Source organism: Cygnus olor, chromosome 2, assembly GCF_009769625.2.
Source record: "Cygnus olor isolate bCygOlo1 chromosome 2, bCygOlo1.pri.v2, whole genome shotgun sequence".
In the NCBI taxonomy this organism is placed as follows: Eukaryota; Metazoa; Chordata; class Aves; order Anseriformes; family Anatidae; genus Cygnus; species Cygnus olor.
In genome coordinates, this window is record NC_049170.1 from 115006382 (window position 1) to 115025519 (window position 19138).

Sequence of the window (19138 nt, forward strand, 5' to 3'; positions counted from 1 at the left end):
AATAGTTACCATAATTATTATTTCTCCAGACTTCCTTCTTTATAGCTTGCTTACTTCATTAAACCCCTCCATCAACTTTATATTTCAGTCCATAATATTTGAGTATCAAAAAAGTGAGAGGGGGGAAGAGTTAGGAATAAAGGAGAAATTATTTCATGTTCAACATTAAGCTCACCTAGGTAGACTGATGAAAATATAAGCAGGATCTTAGTTTAGCAAGGTGTCTACTCCAAATAGGAACTACCCATAAGATCTGTAGCCTACACTGCTGCACACCCTCTTCCTTGAGGAATACACTCAACTTCCACTGAAAGCCTATAGGAGCTCCACATGGAAAGCACATTACCTCTCACATTCCTAAGAGTCTGACAGGAAAATCTAACACACAATAATAGCATTTAGGAAACTCGACAGGGACAGCATAGCATTAGTTCATCCTAATGAACATACCCTTTCATTTGTAATATTAAAAGTGTGATCACCTTAACTTGAAGGAATGGTTTTAGAACGCAGCCGTTCTCCAAGACACCACACAACTGATTTAATAGAACATTACTGAAAGTTACATTTCTCATGTGATAAACTATTTTTAGCTAATTAACCAAAAAAGTCAATGTTAGTAACACCTGCATGTCTGATTTACTTTTAAATCCTTAAGAACAGAAAAAAAATCTTATGACCACAAAATATTGATTTCAGAATCATGCAGAAGTATACCTGGATTACTGCAGGCAGCCTCAAAAACAAAATCCTGACAATGCGGTTTATACCATATGGACATCATGTTTATGACAGAACTACAAATAGCTGACAAGTGTTTAAGTTGGCACAAAGGTTGCTTATTTAGAGAAAGTAGACACCAATACATACAATACTCAAAAAAAAAAAGCAGCAGATGCAGTATTAAGATGAGCCTTTAAAATGGTGATACCAACCTTATGTTATTAGCACACAGTGGTTTATGCTGTCTGACTTGTGATATTTATCCCAAAAAACGATTTCCCTCTCTACCAACTCCTCCAAGAAAGCCATCAGAAAGAAAACACTGAGAAAGACAGACCCAAGACCACAGCCTAAGAGCTTGGGTGGGGAAAGAAGGGAGGGACACGACAGGGGGACAGGGTAGGAGGAGGTTCAGCAGACTTCTCAGTCTCCTGAAAAGCAAGAAGTTATTCATCCTAAGTAAATAAATAGAATGGTGGTGTTTTTTTACACAGATAAGTATAAAAATTAAAGGTCTAGCTCTTTGTAGCCCAATAACTTTTAGGGAAAGAATCAACCTCTTTTGTATCTTACAGATAATTTTACCAGAAGCAATAATTTGAGCTTCACATGACTCGTAAAGACGGAGCTCCAGTTGTAGAACTGCAGGATTCCTCCCCACCATCTCATCAGATGGGATGAATTTTCAACCCTTAAATTACTAACCCTACAGCCACACAATTACTGAAAAGATCAAATGTAAGAGGAAGTAGCAGGGAGAAACAACTAAGACAACAATTTGTTTTCCCAGTGCAGCTATAACAAAACTCATCCTCGTTGTCTCTCCTAAAATATAATAGCCATCATAATAAAAACATGCACATTTCCATCCAGGATGTAGATGACATTTTTGGCATACATGCAATCCGAAGGACTGACACAAAGGACATATTTGGAACCACAAAACTTCGGCCTTAATCCCTAGTAAAAAAAAAAATCTTATACCATTATTTATTTCCTTCAAAATTCCATAGTATTATTTCAGAAAGTATTTTTCCCGAAGCAGAAGTAATGTGTACCAGAACATCTTCCCAGTAAGAAGCTGAGCATATTCAAACTCTAACTAAAACTTATGAGCAGAGAATTCCTAACATCAAACTAAACTCAAATACATGAAGCGTAATAAAAGCTACCTAAAATTGACACTTGCCAGTTGAAGTATACACACATCCTCCCACCAAGACAGCACTAGTTCAGATAGTATTTAAGGTATCTCAACCAAATAGGATGCTACGTTAAAGAAAACAAATATATATTGTATAGGTAGGTTAAATTAGCCAGCAACTGTTACTAACAAAACTTAGTACTTAAAAAAGACCGTCGCTTTTCTTTTCATATAGAAAAAAGTTTGGGGGCTTTGTTTTTGTTTTCCTCTAAATTCAAAAATAAACTGGGACAGTAAAGTTGTCTTCATTCCTCCTTCAATAACAGAAGTGACTTAATTATCAAAGTCAAAATTCTAAAAACTACACTGGAGAACTCTGAACGTGGGGTCAGGACTTCCTCACATCACAACTTGTTAGACTGCAAAGGTATTTTTGGCTACACCAACATTAGCAAGTCATTCAGAGGCAGAAGTCGATCAGTAGATTAGCACTGATTAGTACTTAGTGCAGAGGCCCCCTGCACCTACATCATGTTTGTGGGGTTCTGTTTGAAGTCGGATGTCATCTCATCTCCAGTTTTCTTCTCCATTAAGAAAACTGGTGCTAAGACTAAAGAATCAGGAACAAAACAATCATGAACAGTAAGACACGCAGTTTTGGAGAAAGGTGTACGTAGACATTCTGCTGTACAACGATCAGATCATTAATAATGCCTCTCTCCCTCTTAATTGGGCATAAAAGCGACCACAGAAAAAAATTTAATGCCAAGTCTGGCCAAACCTCTTATCGCACAACAAATACACAGTTTCCAGAGTCTGGTGCATGGGATACAGTTAGCAGTGCCACTATGCTGTGACTGTCAATGCAACACTGTTTGTGCAGACTGCCGCAAGCAGGTTTCCCTGTCATAGAGCTCCTGGTATTCCAGAGAAATTGTTCACTACTACACACACTTTACAATAACTTCATTGCACTTAACCTGTGATCTGCCTCAAGAAAGTGCCTAGTACGACTTTGCTTCCCCTCACACACACTGGCTTTCATTGCAAGAAGCTACTCACAGCGAGCAGTAATGCATTTTCCATGAATCTAGCAGAGGAAGTCACGCTTGGAGTGAAGAACTGCAGTCAAGCTCACAGTGTGCTGAATCAGAACACACCGAGCAGGGTAGCCACAAACCCACCGTGCCAAGCTTCAGCTTCTCAGTTCTCCAAGCCTGGGTCAGGCTTTGAAAAGGGCAGTTCAGGCTGCCAGTTAGGCAACCTGGAAAGACCAGCAAGGATGCCCCTTCTCAAGAATTCCTCATGACAGCCACAGGTGTGAAACTAGGAAATGAAAACTGTATCATCAGGATTCGGATGCAGTTAACAAGCATGCTTATTTATACAGTTACACTACAGAACTTACAGAAGACCTATCACTGAAACATCAAAAGTCATGATGAGATCATTAAGTGGCAGAGCTTTCCTACTCAAGTTTTCAGAAGAATACCAAAATCCAGTCAGTATCAGTCTCACAGGTTAACAAAATCAAAGTCCTTGGGTGTACTGAGGGACAGAGTCTAAATGTTAGCTACAACCAACTCCTTTATAGAGTAAAACTTTCAGAACGGGATGAAGGACTAGCTTGATTTATAAACATTGATACGCTATGGCACAGAGTTCTGCATTTACACAAGAAACAGGGAGAAAGATTCAGGTTTGACAGCTCCTTAATTGTTACAATAGTCAGAACACAACATGTTACTATTAAGGAACAAAAACACTCAGTATCCTTCATCAGAATTGGTGCTTCATTCTGAATAGCCTGCCTGGTTAGTTTTCTAGATGCACTGCCTTTTGCCAAAGAACCTAAAATGATGTTTAAGTAATTTCAGCAGCTTCAGAACTCCAAGGACTGAAACTTCTGCATTTATTATTTTTATCTGTTCTGCAGTCTCACATGATTTGCGAGAGTTACTAGACACGGAAAAATAGTTATAGAAAAGTTACTGCTAAACGCATTTTTATACGTTTTCAAGGCTTGCCACAAATTAAGGTAGATTTTCACACACACTAGCTTTCAAGTTGTCACCACTCACTTAACAATGCAGAATATTTAGCTCAAGTGACAGTACAAGTTTCAGTTTCTTACACTGCTTTCTCAACACAAGACTGAAGTCTCTCTTGAGCCAAGTGTCTGCCAGAAACCAAATCTGCCAAATGCCACTGCATCGCTATGCTAATAAGCAGTTCTGCAGCTCTGTTCTGATACGCAGTGAATTGAAAAGCGCAGCTTAAAGTTATTACCTGGAACATTTTAGGGATTACAGTAAAAGAGCCCGATCATTTTTCCAGTGGTCAACTCCTCGTTTTACTGTTTTCCACTGTTATCTTTTATCTATGCTATGTAATCAGTTCAGTCCTCCCCCTTGTTGGGGCAGGTCTTGCTCACAGAAACACTGCCAAAAAAAGAGATGTACATCCAAGAGAAGGGCAGGTGAAAGAAGGTAGACTTGTGCGATGTTAGCTGTCATTTCAGCTGTCAGACTTTCAATATCTAGATAGCTTACTAAGAGCCTTACTCCAAGAGAAACCACAGCAGGAGCTCCAGATACAAGCACCAGGCAAACAGAGGAGCTTAAAAGAAACCAGCCTGGGAGAGCTGGCTTTACAGACACCCTTCTCTTCGACCTTCTGCTTCGTGGTGCTTCGGGGAGAAGCCCAACTTCTCAAACGCCACGGAGCAGAAGGGAACAACCGCAGGCAGCTGGGGCAAACCTGTGCCTCGGCGCCGACCCCGAGGGAGGGGAAAGGGAAGGGGAAGAAAAAGGGGCAAGGGCCGGGGTCCTCGCCTCCCCCCGGCCTGCAGGGTGCGGCCCCGCCTTCCCCGCCCCCCCGCCGGTACCGACCTTCGGAGGTGAGGCGGCAGAAGGGCTTGAGCAGCTCGGCGAAGCCGAGGTTGTTCCTGCGGGCCAGGCGCTCCGCCTCCTCGCTGCACAGCGCGGCCACCAAGGGCACGAACGAGTCCTGGAGGAACTCCTGCACCGACTGCACGCACTGGGCCATCGCCGACGACGACGACGACGGAGAGACCGAGCCCCGCCACCTTCCTCCCCGGTGCCCCGCTCCTCCTCCTCGTCCTCCCGCTCCTCGTTCTCGCTGTCGCTGTCGCCCCGCCGCGGCCCGCCGGGCGCTCAGCAGCGGGCGCCCAGCGCTGCCGCCATGTCGCGCCTCCGCCGAGCCCCTCGGGTAGCGCCCGCTCCCGGCGGCCCCCGCGCCCGCTCATGTGATTGGCCCGAAGGGGCGGTGCCGGGGCGGGGTAAGGAAGGGAGGAAGCGGGGAGTGCTGCGCATGCGCGGATTCCCCCCTCCCCCCCCCGCCGTCCGTGGTTCTTGGTTCGCTCCGGGGGGGCGGGGCGCGGGGAGCCGGCACCAACCGTCACCGTCAACCGTCGGCCGCGGCAGGCTGATGCTGCCGGCCTGACTGACAACCCCCACCTGAATAAATAAATAAACAAACACGTCCCTCACGCAAAATAAATACATAAATAAATTAAAAGGACCCGTCCCTCACGCTAAATAAATAAATAAATAAAACCAGATTAGTTAAGGTTTAAAGAATTGTTTGAGGTTTCGCTAGCAGACCTATCACTGCTCAGTTGAACGCGTGAAGTGAAAATCAGGCGTTTTGCCCATGGTGGTATACAAAGTTCTGCTGCTTTTGGCACGAATGGCTATAAACTGTGACGGGGAGGGTCAGGCTGGGTGTTAGGGAAAGGGTCTGCACCCAGAGGGTGGCTGGGCACTGGGACAGGCTCCCCAGGGCAGCGGTCACGGCACTGAGCCTGACAGAGTTCAAAAACTGTTTGGACAATGCTCTCAGACACATGGTCTGATTTTTGGGTGGTCCTGTGTGGAGCCAGGAGTTGGACTTGATAATCCTTGCAGGTCTCTTCCGACTCAGGATATTCTATAATTCTGTGATTTTGCATTTGTAAGCTGCATAAGGAAATGACATGGAAGGCAGGCAACAGTGCTGAGCAGTGATAATTAAGAATGAGTAATTGCAATAGGAGGGTTAGGTTTTAACATGCTGTCAGGGACTTGTCAAGATCACAGAAAATGCCCTGTGGCGCTTGGAAAGCAATGCTGAGCAGACTATAATAGATTACGATTTCAGTATTAAGGTTTGGAAATCACTAGCCAGTTTCTGTGCACTTGACAGGCCTGTCAAGAGGTAGAAAGTTGCTACAAAGTGAGGCATGTAGGTACAGGAGAGAGAGACAGTCCTGATGGAAGATTTATAACACAAGATTGCTCCTTCCTGATCACAAACGTCAGAGAGATCTTGTATCACTTAGGTTCAATGGGAGATTGCATGTTGTGTTTTCATACGCATGATTTACAAAGTCGTAAGAAGCCAAGCCTCATTAAAGTGTAAGATCCTTTAAACAAATAAAAAGAGGATGAGGTTATTTCTGTAGTTGATACTACAGAATGAATGCATCCTGACTGAAAACCAAATAAAACTTGGAAAAAGAATATCTAACTGTATTCCCTAACAGATTCAGTAATTTGGAAATTTGTATTAACTCATCTATCTACACCAGTTGGGTCAGCTACTTCCTCTGTGAATAAAAAACTAGTTTTTAATTCATTGATTCAATGTAGGCAGTAAAAAATGAATATATATATGTATAATAGGCCAGATTACTCACTGTTTTCCGGGTTTGAATCCTGGGAATGTTACCCAAAAGCTACTCAATATTGCAGAAAAAATATTTTGGCTTTGACAGATAATAGAACAAGTTGAAGGCCAACATTCTCCAAATATTTATGGCTTGTCCACATCTGCAAATTCCACAGTGATATTCAAAAGTAATGCTTCTAGAGATAAAATATGATCTCCAGACGGACACTTTGAAACACCAGTGCTTTTCGCCCATTCCACTTAATCTGTTACTTCAGAACAGTACATGGATTACATCTGGTAGATTGAAGTGGATCAGAAGAAGTTCCAATCCTGATCACAAATGATTTGACACTAAAAGCTATTTTAAAATTTTGAACATCTTAATGTCTTTCTAGCAAAGACTCAACATTCATTTATTTGTTGCTCTTCAGTGGAGTGTGTGACTATCAATGATCTTTGGTAGCCATTACACCGTGAGAAATCAACATTAATTTTTGTTTTGTTTACAGTGGGCAAAGTTTCTAAGTGCTTTTTATTGTCACTAGAGCACCCGTACATTCTGAACCTAGATTTATGTGCTCAAAAACTGTTCTTTGTCTATAAAAACTTTTTGTACACATTTTCTTTTTGCTCAGCATTAGGAATACTAGTCCTAAGATTTTCTCCCTTTCGTGATAGTTCTCTTCCAGTACAACATTGTCCAAAGGACTGATTCTGTCATACTGGTTTGATATAGCTCTTCAATCTCATGGTCTGTGTTATAGTAAGACAAGTTTGTGTTTTCCCATGGCTTTGAACCTTTGATTCAGCCTCTGACTTGTCTGCTCTGCTACCAAGGGATAAACAACCCCATCCTCAACGGACACAGTAGCTCAGGGTGTTGTATCCCAGATCTGGTGCTAAAAATAGTCTAGTCAAAGAGGATTCAAATAACATTATCTTTATTTACAAGGCAGAAGGTACATTAGAAAGAATATAGTATATCATCTCTAATTACGTGTGTCATTCCAAAGCCTGGCAATAACAAAACAATCACCAAGACAGAAAAGAAATGTCCACTGTTTCAATTGAAAAAAAAAAAATACTGTAAAAATTTGGACTTAGAAGTGCATAGCCTCTACTCTTCTGTGCTGCTTTGCTGCTGACAGAAGTGTGTTTTGACTTCCTCAGGCTAGAAGCCTTCTGAACTTCGAATTTCTTTGATTCCTTTGTGCAGATGACATAGCCAGAGATTAGGAGCTTTCTGCTGCACTGAGTTGCTGCTGAGGAAGATTTTTTTAAAGGTTTAAAAGTTGTTTTTTTTTGTTCGTTGTTTATTTGTTTTGGGGTTGGGTTTGGTGTTGTTTTTTGTTTGTTTGTTTGTTTGTTTTGTTTGTTTGTTTGTTGCCTGTAAATAAAATGATACTTGTGTTATCATGTACATTTAACATAGAGAGCAAAGACTATAGAATTGCAAATGCTGCGATCTGAAGTTGAGTCCAATGCTCTCATTTACCATTTTTCAAATATGGAACAGGTCTATGACCCTACAAGTTAGCTACAGGTTAAACTATACCCTTGAATGTTTACATCATGGGCTCCCAACTCCCTGCAAACTTAAAGGCCAAATTTGAGTTTTTGCCTAGTTCAGACTTCTGCAGAGTTATGGAAGTGGTATTTCACATGTTTTCTTTCTTCTTTTTTTTTTTTTTTTTTTTCAATTCTGAAGGAAGATTTTACACAGTAAGAACAGTGCCACAGCCTCAAGTATGTACCAGCCCCATAGTGTCTGTAACACTGCTCCCAGCTTGCACCCAGGCAACCTTCTGATGTGCAGATGTGCAGGCTGAAGATGGTCAGATCTGCAGTTGCAGTGGTTAATCAGAAAGGTTTACCCTGCCTTGCCTGAGGGAGAGTTATAAAGAAGAGCAGGTGACGGTAAACAGTCAATCTTCAGTGCTTCTGAATCAATTGGGCACTCCCCTGCCCCAGCTCAGGGATCACAACACCTTTGCTGGGCATGGGATGGGAACATGTGACAATGCAATTCTCCTTCCAGGCATGATGATACCGGATCTTTCTGTGAACAACTCCCATCACCCACAGAGATAAAGGAAGAGCTGGTAGCACTTGATAGTCCTGATCTGGGGTTGGATTTCCAAGGTAATAGCTCTCTAGAACCTCCCCTTTGTTCCCAGGGGAAGACATCTACCACTCCCTGCCTCAGCCAGGATTAACATCAAACTCTGTAGTATTGCCCCAAACAGAGATTTTAAATTCAGAGCCCCTTTTTGTTAACAGATATAAGTCTAAAAAAGACTACATAAGGATTAATGTAACTTTTTTTTTATATAAACATAAGGTTTGCGCATTACCAAAGGAGAGAGAGAGGCAGATGAAAAGAAGACAGGAAGGAAAGCCAGCAGGTCCAAATCCAGCACTGAGGACCGTGGCTCCACTCACCACAACAGAGGGACAGGTATAATGCTCCTTGCTTTGCTCTTACAAGTTAGTGAAGAGGATGCTTTCCCCAGACACACAAGCTCTTCACACTCTTTCCTTCTCTTTGAAGGAAAGCTCTCAGAGCTTCCTTTGAAGGAATGCTCTTAGACACTTTTATCTTTAGTCAGTCCCTCTTGCTATAAGATTCTTTGAATTGTAATTGAATAATGTTCCAGATTTTGAAGGGCCCTTAGCCAGGGGAATTCCTGGGGATATAGCTCCTATTTGATGAAACTGAGAGTTACTGATGTTAACAAGGATGAACTAAAGGATAGATTCTTAATGTTTAGGTGCCATTTGAACTAATTTCCACAAATCAGTTCCCTTTTTGCACTCTAAGTGTCTCCGTGGCACTTAGTCATGTGCAAAAGCCTTACAATTAATATGGCCCCATATCAACGTGTATACTGGTGAATATGGGTAGTACACAGCATGGAAATGGAGGTGGTGAGAGGCAAGTAGGTATGTGCCATGTGGGCATGAGGCAAGTGGTGGTTACGTCTCCTATCTTATGCCTAAGATAAACTCACATCAAAATCTTCTAATTAAAGGGAAAAAATCATTTTCCATGGAAATAAACAGTATTTTTTTGTGTAACATAAAGATCTCATTTGTGTATTACACTATATAGCAAAATACTAAATAACCTGACCAGAAACTTTTAGTGTAGTTTGCAGGAAAATTACAGTAAACTAGACCCTAGCATGCCAAAAAATGATACACTTAAGCATACTTCATATAAGTCATTAGAAGGCGATTTCGCAAGCAAGTCCCCATCAGGCAACTGGAACGGGAACTGAGGCTCACGCAGCTGAGGGTTTGCTCCCTGCAAAAGCTAGGGCTGAGGCCAGCACCCCAGCACCTGCAGTTCTTGCATGCACACACAAAGGCCCATGAATTGTCATGCAAAATCATGTCTTCACATCAAAGAGTCTATGGATTAAAGGATGAGACAAGATGGGAGATGGATATAAGAGATGGACACAGATGATGCAAGTATAGAGGTGAGACAGGGAGGAAGCAGTAAAGTTTGTTGTTTTATTGTTTGGTTGGTTGGTTGGTTGGATTGGTTTTGTATGTGTTTTTGTTTGTTTGTTTGTTGCTTCAAGACGAAGTAGAAGTACAACCTTTAGCCAGTCTGCAGCAATCACTGTCATTAAGCCAGCTGCCCACTGTGTGAGAGGTAACAGCTTTATAGATGCGTCTTTGTGAGGGTGAATTTTAAAAACAATACTCCAGCCTCACTTTCGCTTCAGGAAGGAGGCAACGTGCGTGTACACAGTCCTGGATTTGTGCCAGCCCCACAGGACAAAAATTAAGTTCGACACACGGTGTCAAACAGCAGAAGGGCAGAATTTAGAAGCAATAATTTCCCTGAGTTATACTGTAGCTTTTAATGTAGTCAGTTTTGACTCTGATTTAAGACCAGATACTGTATTTCTAGCAAATGAATTGTTGCTACTCAAGTCCACAGAGAAGCTGAATTTTTTCTGTTACTTGTGCAAGCTATGTTGTTAAAAGATTTGAGATGCTGAGTTTATAAATGTTTGCTATTTAGTTAAATTTTAATATTTTGAATAAAATATTTTAATATTTTGAATCTGCTTAATGCAGAGGAGCTTCCAAAGATATCTCAATAGTAAATTTTCTCAGCCATTCTCTGACAAGAGAATGGAGTCACATTTTGGTCAAACTATTTTTTTATTCAAATAGATTTTATAATTTTGCTTTTCTATATATTTGAGTAATTACTTCTGGAGACATAAGGAGAAAATGAAAACAATCCAAACAGTAGATTGTCACTTAGCAGTAAACATTTTTCTGGATAACAGAGAGTATTTTTCCTATGTATTTAGTTACATAAATAAAGTGCTACATAGTGCAAAATCATACAATAATAATAAATGCCTTGGGACATTAATAGCAGAGTTTTCTATTGTTTGCCAGATGTTACTACTGGGGATAAACAATTTGAGATTTCCTCTCTTTTGTATAATTAGAATTGCCTGTCTTTCCAGAAACAGATTTCTTTTCACCATGTTACAAAAAAAAAAAAAAAAAAAAAAAAAAAAAAAAAAAAAAGAATATAAATAAAATAGACCAAACAAACCAAAAGGACTAAATAAACTTTCCCTTATCATAAAAAAAAAAAAAAAAAAAAAAAAAAAACGCAGTCTTTGAAGTTGTGGTGCAGATTTTGACTGTAAAACATATTTTAATACACTGTAAATAGTCACAGAAAGGTCATCTGAGGATTACAAGAATTTAATAGTCATAACAGTCTGGTAGATGCAATTCATCTATCACACCACAGGAGGACTGAGGAGAAAGAAATACAAAATAAAAAACCTGCCCTTATTGTACACACAAATGCATGACAAGTAATATTTTCAAATCAACATTTTGATATTCAGGTTCTAATTAACAGTATTTCAAGAAAGTACCCTGCTTAGACTCTGTGACTGTAAAACGTCACTGCTGGGAAAAAGAATTGAAGAGCAGGAGAACAGGGAAAGAAAAACACTTGGGAGAAGTTTTTCATACTGAGGGCATGATGCAAAATTATATTGGAAAGATTCCTTTAGGTTCCATGTTCCTTTTATTTTCTGTGTCTGGAGAGTTCAGGGAAAGATAGAAACAGTTCAAATAGCATGTAAAATCTTTGATTTTTACCCAGTTTAATAATTTTTTCAACCCTAGTTCCTGCTGAACAACATCAACAATAAAAATAACTACAGAGTGTTTCTGTTTATCTTAGGAGCCACCATGTGGATATCTACTTAAGGAGTAGATTCACAAAGTAATTCAAGCCAACTTAGGCCTGACAAAAAAAAAAAAAAAAAAGAAAGAAAGAAAGAGAGTCCACCCTCCCCAGCTGCCTAGCTGTATGCCTCTTTGTATCTTTGTACCTCCATAAATCTGGCACTGCTTGTCAAATGGACATTTAATCAGCAGGAATAATGAACTAAGAGGTCTAAAAATTAATCCTGTTTTTAAAAAGCCGTCCAGCTTACCTTTTGACCGAAGAATGTGCACCAAGAGAAGAAAGGGGCAGTGACTCTGGGCAGGAGCTGGGACGAGCCCTTTCAAAGGATGTTTGGGCTTTGAGTGATCTAAGCAATCTGCAAAGCCACCCTGGAGTCGATGAAATATTCCTCAGACAGAATAAAGTGGATATGCAGAGACAACACACAGAATATAACTTGTTGTTTTACTAATAATATAATAATAATACAATATAATATAATAATAATACAATATAATATATTAATAATATGTTGTTCAAATTCTGTTAATGCACTATAATCTGAAGAATTTTATAAGAATTAATTCTGACTTGAATTACACCAAGAATCTCTGAATTTAGTACAGGTGTAATTTTGTCTGCATTATTTGTAGGGATGTAGTACTTAGCTTGGAAAGAGACAGAAGGCAAGGAAACAGAGTCAAAATCCCACTTCAGCAGCTTCCAGGTAGCACAATACCTATAAGAGAGCCATCCTCACTAGTAGGAACTGGGACTGAATGGATAATTATAATTTTGCTCTTTGGAAAAAAAGGGAAGCAGAGGAAGGAAATGAAGTGTGTTAGATTGAGTCTGACAGTGCCGGCTCCCAATTGGACAGCCATGACCATGGGCTATAATCCCTATTTCTTCCACTTCTTGTGTCCTGTACCAAGGTAAAGTCCAAACATTCCCAACATTTCTAAACAGCGTGCTTCAGTTTCTACATTTAGTAATGCCATTTAATTGAGAAAGCTGTTTCCCATTACAGCATAAATTATACACTGAAAGCATGACATTTACAAGTCAAAACAGAAGCTTTTTAAAAATTGAACGTTTCATCTGACCTGAAACAAAGTGATTTTCTCCCTGCAAAGATGCCAGTTCATAGGATATTTCAAAATTTCAACTTTTGTTCCGGTTTAAAGTGAAAAAAACTAATAAATTCAGGAACAGAAATTCCAGTAACCTGTTAGATCTGCACCTACTCTATTTCACGAAATTCACCATATACTCCTGACCTAAGACTGTCCTTTTCTTTGAAATGGGGCATTCTGTAAAACAAGTTAAGAAGTTTCTTTTTTAAGAAGTCCCAGAAGTTTTCCATGGTCAAAACTGAGAGGCTCATGAACACACCTCTTGCAATTACAGGCAGGTCCAAGATGATTGTGGAACCCAACTGCAAAGAGGTGTGGTGTCTCTAATTTGAGTGTGGTCTGTGTGGCTTCACACTTTTAAAATGTTGTAAAAGGCTTTGCAATAGCTTGCTTCCCATTTGCCTCCTGCTCATATTGTCTCTGAGGCCTCCTTTCTCTCAAGCTTGTTTTCCAAAAGCACGGCTTGATGCAGCATGCTGTCTGGGCTCTTCAGCTAACCCTGGCTCAGACCTGTTGTTCCCCTGCTTTTCAGAGGAATTTTCTTCCTCTGGGAAAATGTGGCAAAATGTGGTGTAAGTACTGAAAATTGAATGTTCACTCAAGCATACATTCTATCATGGAGAAAAAATAAAAATAAAAATAATAATAATAATAATAATAATTAAAAAAAAAAAAAAAGATGACTTCTTCAAATTGATTGGGAAAGCAGTGAGTGTTACAGATCAGGGAGCAACCTTGGAAGACAAGCCAGCATAGATTACTAGTTTACAATGAAACAGCAGGGAAAAAAAATCACTGTACGAAGTTGGATCTTGAAGTGCAATACTGCCCGGAAAAAGTATTGGACCCAAATCTCAGTTAGATTAAATGAACAGGGCAGAGCAACAGTTTCAGGCTAAAGAAAGACTAAACTTGAAGGAAAGTTCATGTGGCTGAAGTGGGAAGTTTGGTGATTCTATGTAGAAGCCTCAGCTACAGAGAAGATCAGATAAAAGGAACTGAGAGAAATCAAAATCCTAAAGGAGGCTTTTGAAGTTATTTGGCTTTCAATAGGTTATTTTTTTTATATGTTGATAACCAGAAATAAATTTCAGATACTTTTGTTTGGTTTTTGTTTGTTTGGTTGTTGTTTTTGTTGCTGTTGTTGTTGTTGTTTTTCATTACCACTTTTCCATGAAAGAAGCATGGAAACTAAGTAATTTCATAAATTAACAAAATATTTTAGTCTTTCTCTTAAAATGCTAGCAATTAAAAATATCTGTACAAGGGTTTTCCCTGGGGAAACAGTATAATTCTTCAAGATACCTGCACATATTAGAGATTACACGATTATTTTATAAAAGCAGAATCATGGCAACACATGCTGTCATCTGGCAGTATGTGTCTACTCTAATTGATCTCACTCAATTACTTAATTTTATGACTCACTCCAGGAAAGGTTAAGACATTAATGTTTTTGAAAGCTATGATGAATAATATCACTGTTGGAGATTACTTTCTCATATAATAGCTTCATTAAAAGCAGGTAAATAGATGAAGAGTCGTCTGTAAGAAAGCTCACTGAAACTGAAATTCATATTTCAAGGCAACAGCACTGCTGTCTTACATACGTGGATTTTCTATTGTCTCCCTTTTGGGAGCGGAAAATAGTTGTGTCATTTTGACTTGCACAAATGACAGGAAACTCAAGTGAGGAAATCCTCTACAATTCTAGCATTTTTTATTAAGGCAGGAAATGAGGAGGAAGGGCAGTTCGGTGGGCTCCTTCTAGGCCAGTCAACAAACATCCATTGTTGTACCTGAACATGTATTTTCAATTGTAAGACCATGATTTATGTGTGGGTGGGAAAATGTGCTGCGGTTCAGGAGCAATGTTCACTACATGCATGTCCATGTTATACAATGGGAAATTTATTCCAGAGCCGGTGTTCTGGAACAGCCTCCATGTATCCAGTCCCCATCTATTGTCCCCATGTCCTTAGTGCAATTTTGTGTAGATGATCCATGGGCATGTCCTATCTGAGGTATGACTGAAGGGACTGTGAAGCTACATTAAAGACCCAAGAAAGAAAAATGTGTATTGTTTTATCATGCAGTCCTATGTTATGACGTTTCCAGTTCTTCTGTGTCAAAGTTATGCTTATATACCTTCAAAAGAGACTATCTGTTGCAAATATCATGGCTTTGGTAGACATTTTTGTTGTCAGCCTAGCAGGCATATCCCGGCATCTTCAAGCTATTTCCTACTAGATCATCCTCATCCTAAGCTGTGGCCATTTTTGGGGGAGATACAGGATCATGTCTCATCAGAGCAGCTTTGTGGTCATGTGGAGGTGCTAGAAAGGGCAGGCACTGCTTGACCTTCATGTTCTCCCCCTACTCTCCCTTGGCAGGCCTTTTTCTGGGGGTAAGGATCATTTTCCATTTTTCATGGAAGTTTTGCTGTACACATCCTCCCTGCCTGCAGGAGGGGTGAACTGATGTAGGGTTTGCTGCAGTCCACCTCTCCTCCTGCTCAGGACTTTGTAGAGTGTCTCCTCTGCAGTCTACCCTCTATGAGACAGACTATTTTAGGTTATGTTTGGGTTTTTCCACTGTTTTCTGAATCATCCCTTTCAATGCCTGCTCTGAGATTTGCTAAAAAACAAGCCATCAGGCCTGAGGGAATGAGGGAGAACAGACAGATTTATCTACACACAGAGAAGATGATATTGTTTAACATCCTTAGGGGACCAGCCTAAAATCTCATGAATGAACATCATTGTCCCTCCGCAGCTAACACTCTCCTCTCCGGAATATTTACTTTAATGATGCTCAAAGACCTCAAAAACAGAAATAAAAAACTTACAAATATTGGATTTTTATTTCTGAGTACAAAAAGCTGTCTGATATGAATCAATAAATGTCCAACTTTGCCCTACTTGAACAGTGATGTAATGTAATTTATTTCAAATTGTGTGAGAAGTGCACAGCATTCAGATAAACATCAGCTATGCCGAAAGGTTTAGTTCCATCTCTTTATTAAGAAAAAAAAAGGGGGAGTTGCACTAAGCAGAGGTTCATTCACTTGTCCTTCACTTAGAGCAGTGAATCTAATGCAATAAATAAAATAATTTTCCGTTTTTGCCGTCTGCTATCCCCATTAGAACTTATCAGTCTTCATTGATAGTAGTGCTACCAGGGAAGTGCATGCTGCTTTTCCACCCTGCTGCTCCATTGTGTTTGGCCCTGACTTACTCTTCTAGAAATAGAGTATACGAGCATGCACTTGACTATTTCAGAATGCAATTTCTTCAAATGGGTCCAATTTAGCCTGGAAACCAGATCATACTCTTCAATGTCCATTGTCATCTATGCTTTTGACTCTGCAAACAGTCGCTTGATGATTTTATAATTATCTCCAGATTATTCATAAAAATATTATCCAAAATCAGGTATGTATGTTTTTGACACTACTTTGCAAGACCTATCATATAGTATTTCTTATTTCCTATGTACCTTATTAATATTATACAATACTAATTCATTTTAGTTTGAAGGGCATGAAATACCAAGTTAAATAGTATACAGAAGTATATTACACCTGCATAATTACCAAAATCAATTATTTTGTAAGTTCAGCAAAGAACAACCTCAGTTCAGCTGACAAGACCAATTTCTAAAACTGTGGTAGAGGGCATATATTTGTATTGACTGAACTTCATCTTTTACATTTTATAACCAATGAGGTCAACCACATCAGGTTGGGGACAGGCTCCCCAGTGCAGTGGTCATGGCATCGAGCCTGACGGAGTTCAAGAAGCGTTTGGACAATGCTCTCAGACACATGGTTTGACTTTGGGGTGGTCCTGTGCGGAGACAGGAGCTGGACTCAACGATCCTTGTGGGTCCCTTCCGACACAGTATATTCTATGATTCTATAGTTCTGTGTGGTTTGAGTTCAACTTTGGAGGATTTCCATTGTATGCTCAGAATTCTTAACAATAATTATCAGCAAGCCAGAAAACTCCTCAGCCAAGTCTTGTAGGATTATTGGCTGAAAGGTATCCGTGCCTTCTTTTTACCGTATTTATTCCTAATAAATGTGGTTTAATGCTTACCTTGTCGTTATGGACTGGCAAATTGCACAATATTCTGATCAGATATAAATACATCATTCTGCTCCTTACCAAATACCATAGCTAACCATTGAACACTTTCTGTGTCATTATCACTATCCTGTCAATCTAACACCAAGCCTTAACTGCTGTATTACATTATTTTGTTCATATTTTACATTTGCTTTTTTTTTTCCCTACTTTTACTAGGCTTCAATTTTCCTTGGCTTCATTTGGTAATTTTTATTGCCATATTTATGATTGCCATCTACTTTTAATTATTGTCTTTACTTCCTTTTCCAGAAAGGTCTTTTAATAAAATAGTGCTTTTTAATATTTAAAAAATTGATGTACACTTACCACACAATAAAGTCTTCTGATACACACCCTGACTTTTGTTAATATCATTAAGTTTCTCCTCATACATTCTTGGATTTTCATATTTCTTAACTAATATCTTTTTCTAGGTAACTAATTAGGCAGACGTAGACATTTATCTGTATGCAGTATCTAAACAAATACATACACATAGGTAATGCCTACTCAGCTGTAATCATGTGCACATGTAAAAGAGCTTGGCTGAGCCTGCACTCTGTCTGCCCTTGTTTGATGTAATTGGTTGTGACCACTGATCTTCAGGCAAGAACAAGCTTCCAGCCTTGCGATTCCCTCTTTACCCACCACACTCAGGTCTATGTGCACGGCACCTATTTTGTGCTGGAAAATTATTGTCAGTAATTCCTGAAAACTCTAATGCAGTCTTACCACTGTCTTCATGAGATTTCCATTCCAAATAAATCAATGATGACAATGCTGTTTTTATTTTCACTTATTAGTGACAGGCACTTAAGGGCTTATTTGCTTTTTTATGCCTTTTTAAAAAGCATTTTGCTTTTATCCTTCATGATTTAATGTTTTCCATACATTATTCATATTTACATTGTCAGACTGTAAATTTGTGTGTGATTTACCAGAAAAACTACAGTTTTAGTCCCTGATTGATTTTCTTTCATAGCTTTTGTACTTAGTTATCTTACAGCAGTTAATGACATTTTATCACATTATATTATTCATGCAGTGTTAGAAATTAAACTTAGGTATAACCAAGATCTAAATCTTAACCAAGCAACACCAAAAATAGCACAGTAACAGACAAGATTAGAGTTTAGCTAATGGCAAGGTGTTACAATTTTCCTCATGTTTTATTTGATGCTAAAGATAAACATTAACTGACAAAGGAAATTCATTGACTTGATTCTGGCTGACAAGATTTCACGTATGCTGGAACATATTTTGTTGCAGTTTCTGTAAAAATGCATAGTGTTGTTCGATTTTTGTTGTTGTTTTTGTTTTTTTACCTAAGACAAAATATAATTCTTACATTTGCTTTTATTACTCATCAGTAGGTAGCATATGAGTAAATAGTAAGTGCACAGGAAATATTGCTATCCTTCTGCTGTCGTTACATATTTGATTTGGCAAGTTAATAACATGACTGTCAAAGCTGTTTATATTTAAATGTTCAGTGGAGATAATCATCACTGTAGATTCTGGGCCCAGAAAAGGGTGATATCTTCCTTCAGAAGCAAATCTGTGATGGAAATTTCCATGAAAATCACTTGACAAGAGATTACGAGTTTTACTGCAGGCCAGACACAAACCGAAAGATACTGAACATGCAGATGCTTTCATCTTGGAGTTGCCAAATCTACTGCCTTTCTTTTTTTTTCATTTCTTACTCAAAAGTGGGTCATACTTGATTTTGCTTCAGTAAAAAATATTTAAGTTACAGAAAATGCATTGGATAGTGGAAAATATACAATATACAAAATACACAATTACCCTGAGACATATCAGTCTTTGTGACAGTAATATTCAAATTTCCTCAATATTCAAATTTCCTTAATATTAAAAACAATAATTTTTCACAATAAACAACATTGCCCCAAATATATTGTGTTTCAATAACTGTACCTAGTATAGCATGTACAAATTTTAGCCAAATAAGAAAAACCTAGATAGATTCCAATTAATTTTTGTGCATTACCAAATGTACTATAAAGTTTCCAGTACTTGTACAAATAACTGGGAATACTACTTCTGTTCTTCAAGTGTTCACATAACTGGGGATGCCTAA

At 39.1% G+C, this 19138-nt stretch overlaps 1 protein-coding gene and 1 long non-coding RNA gene across 5 annotated transcripts in view; one reads left to right on the plus strand and one right to left on the minus strand.

The window, feature by feature from the left end:
- The window catches only part of TRAPPC8 (trafficking protein particle complex subunit 8), a 49127-nt gene extending 43995 nt beyond the window's left edge, over positions 1-5132 (minus strand). For all 4 annotated transcript variants that reach the window (XM_040550293.1, XM_040550292.1, XM_040550291.1 and 1 more), the window contains exon 1: positions 4759-5132. In XM_040550293.1, coding sequence (XP_040406227.1) covers positions 4759-4915 — 157 coding nt within the window. In that variant the 5' untranslated portion in view covers positions 4916-5132. The remainder of the gene's footprint in view (positions 1-4758) is intronic.
- Positions 5133-7925: 2793 nt separating this feature from the next.
- Positions 7926-10550, plus strand: LOC121065707. Its single transcript, XR_005817270.1, has 3 exons — positions 7926-8683; positions 8883-8999; positions 10132-10550. It is a non-coding gene; the product is annotated as an uncharacterized LOC121065707 (long non-coding RNA).
- Positions 10551-19138: the final 8588 nt, after the last annotated feature.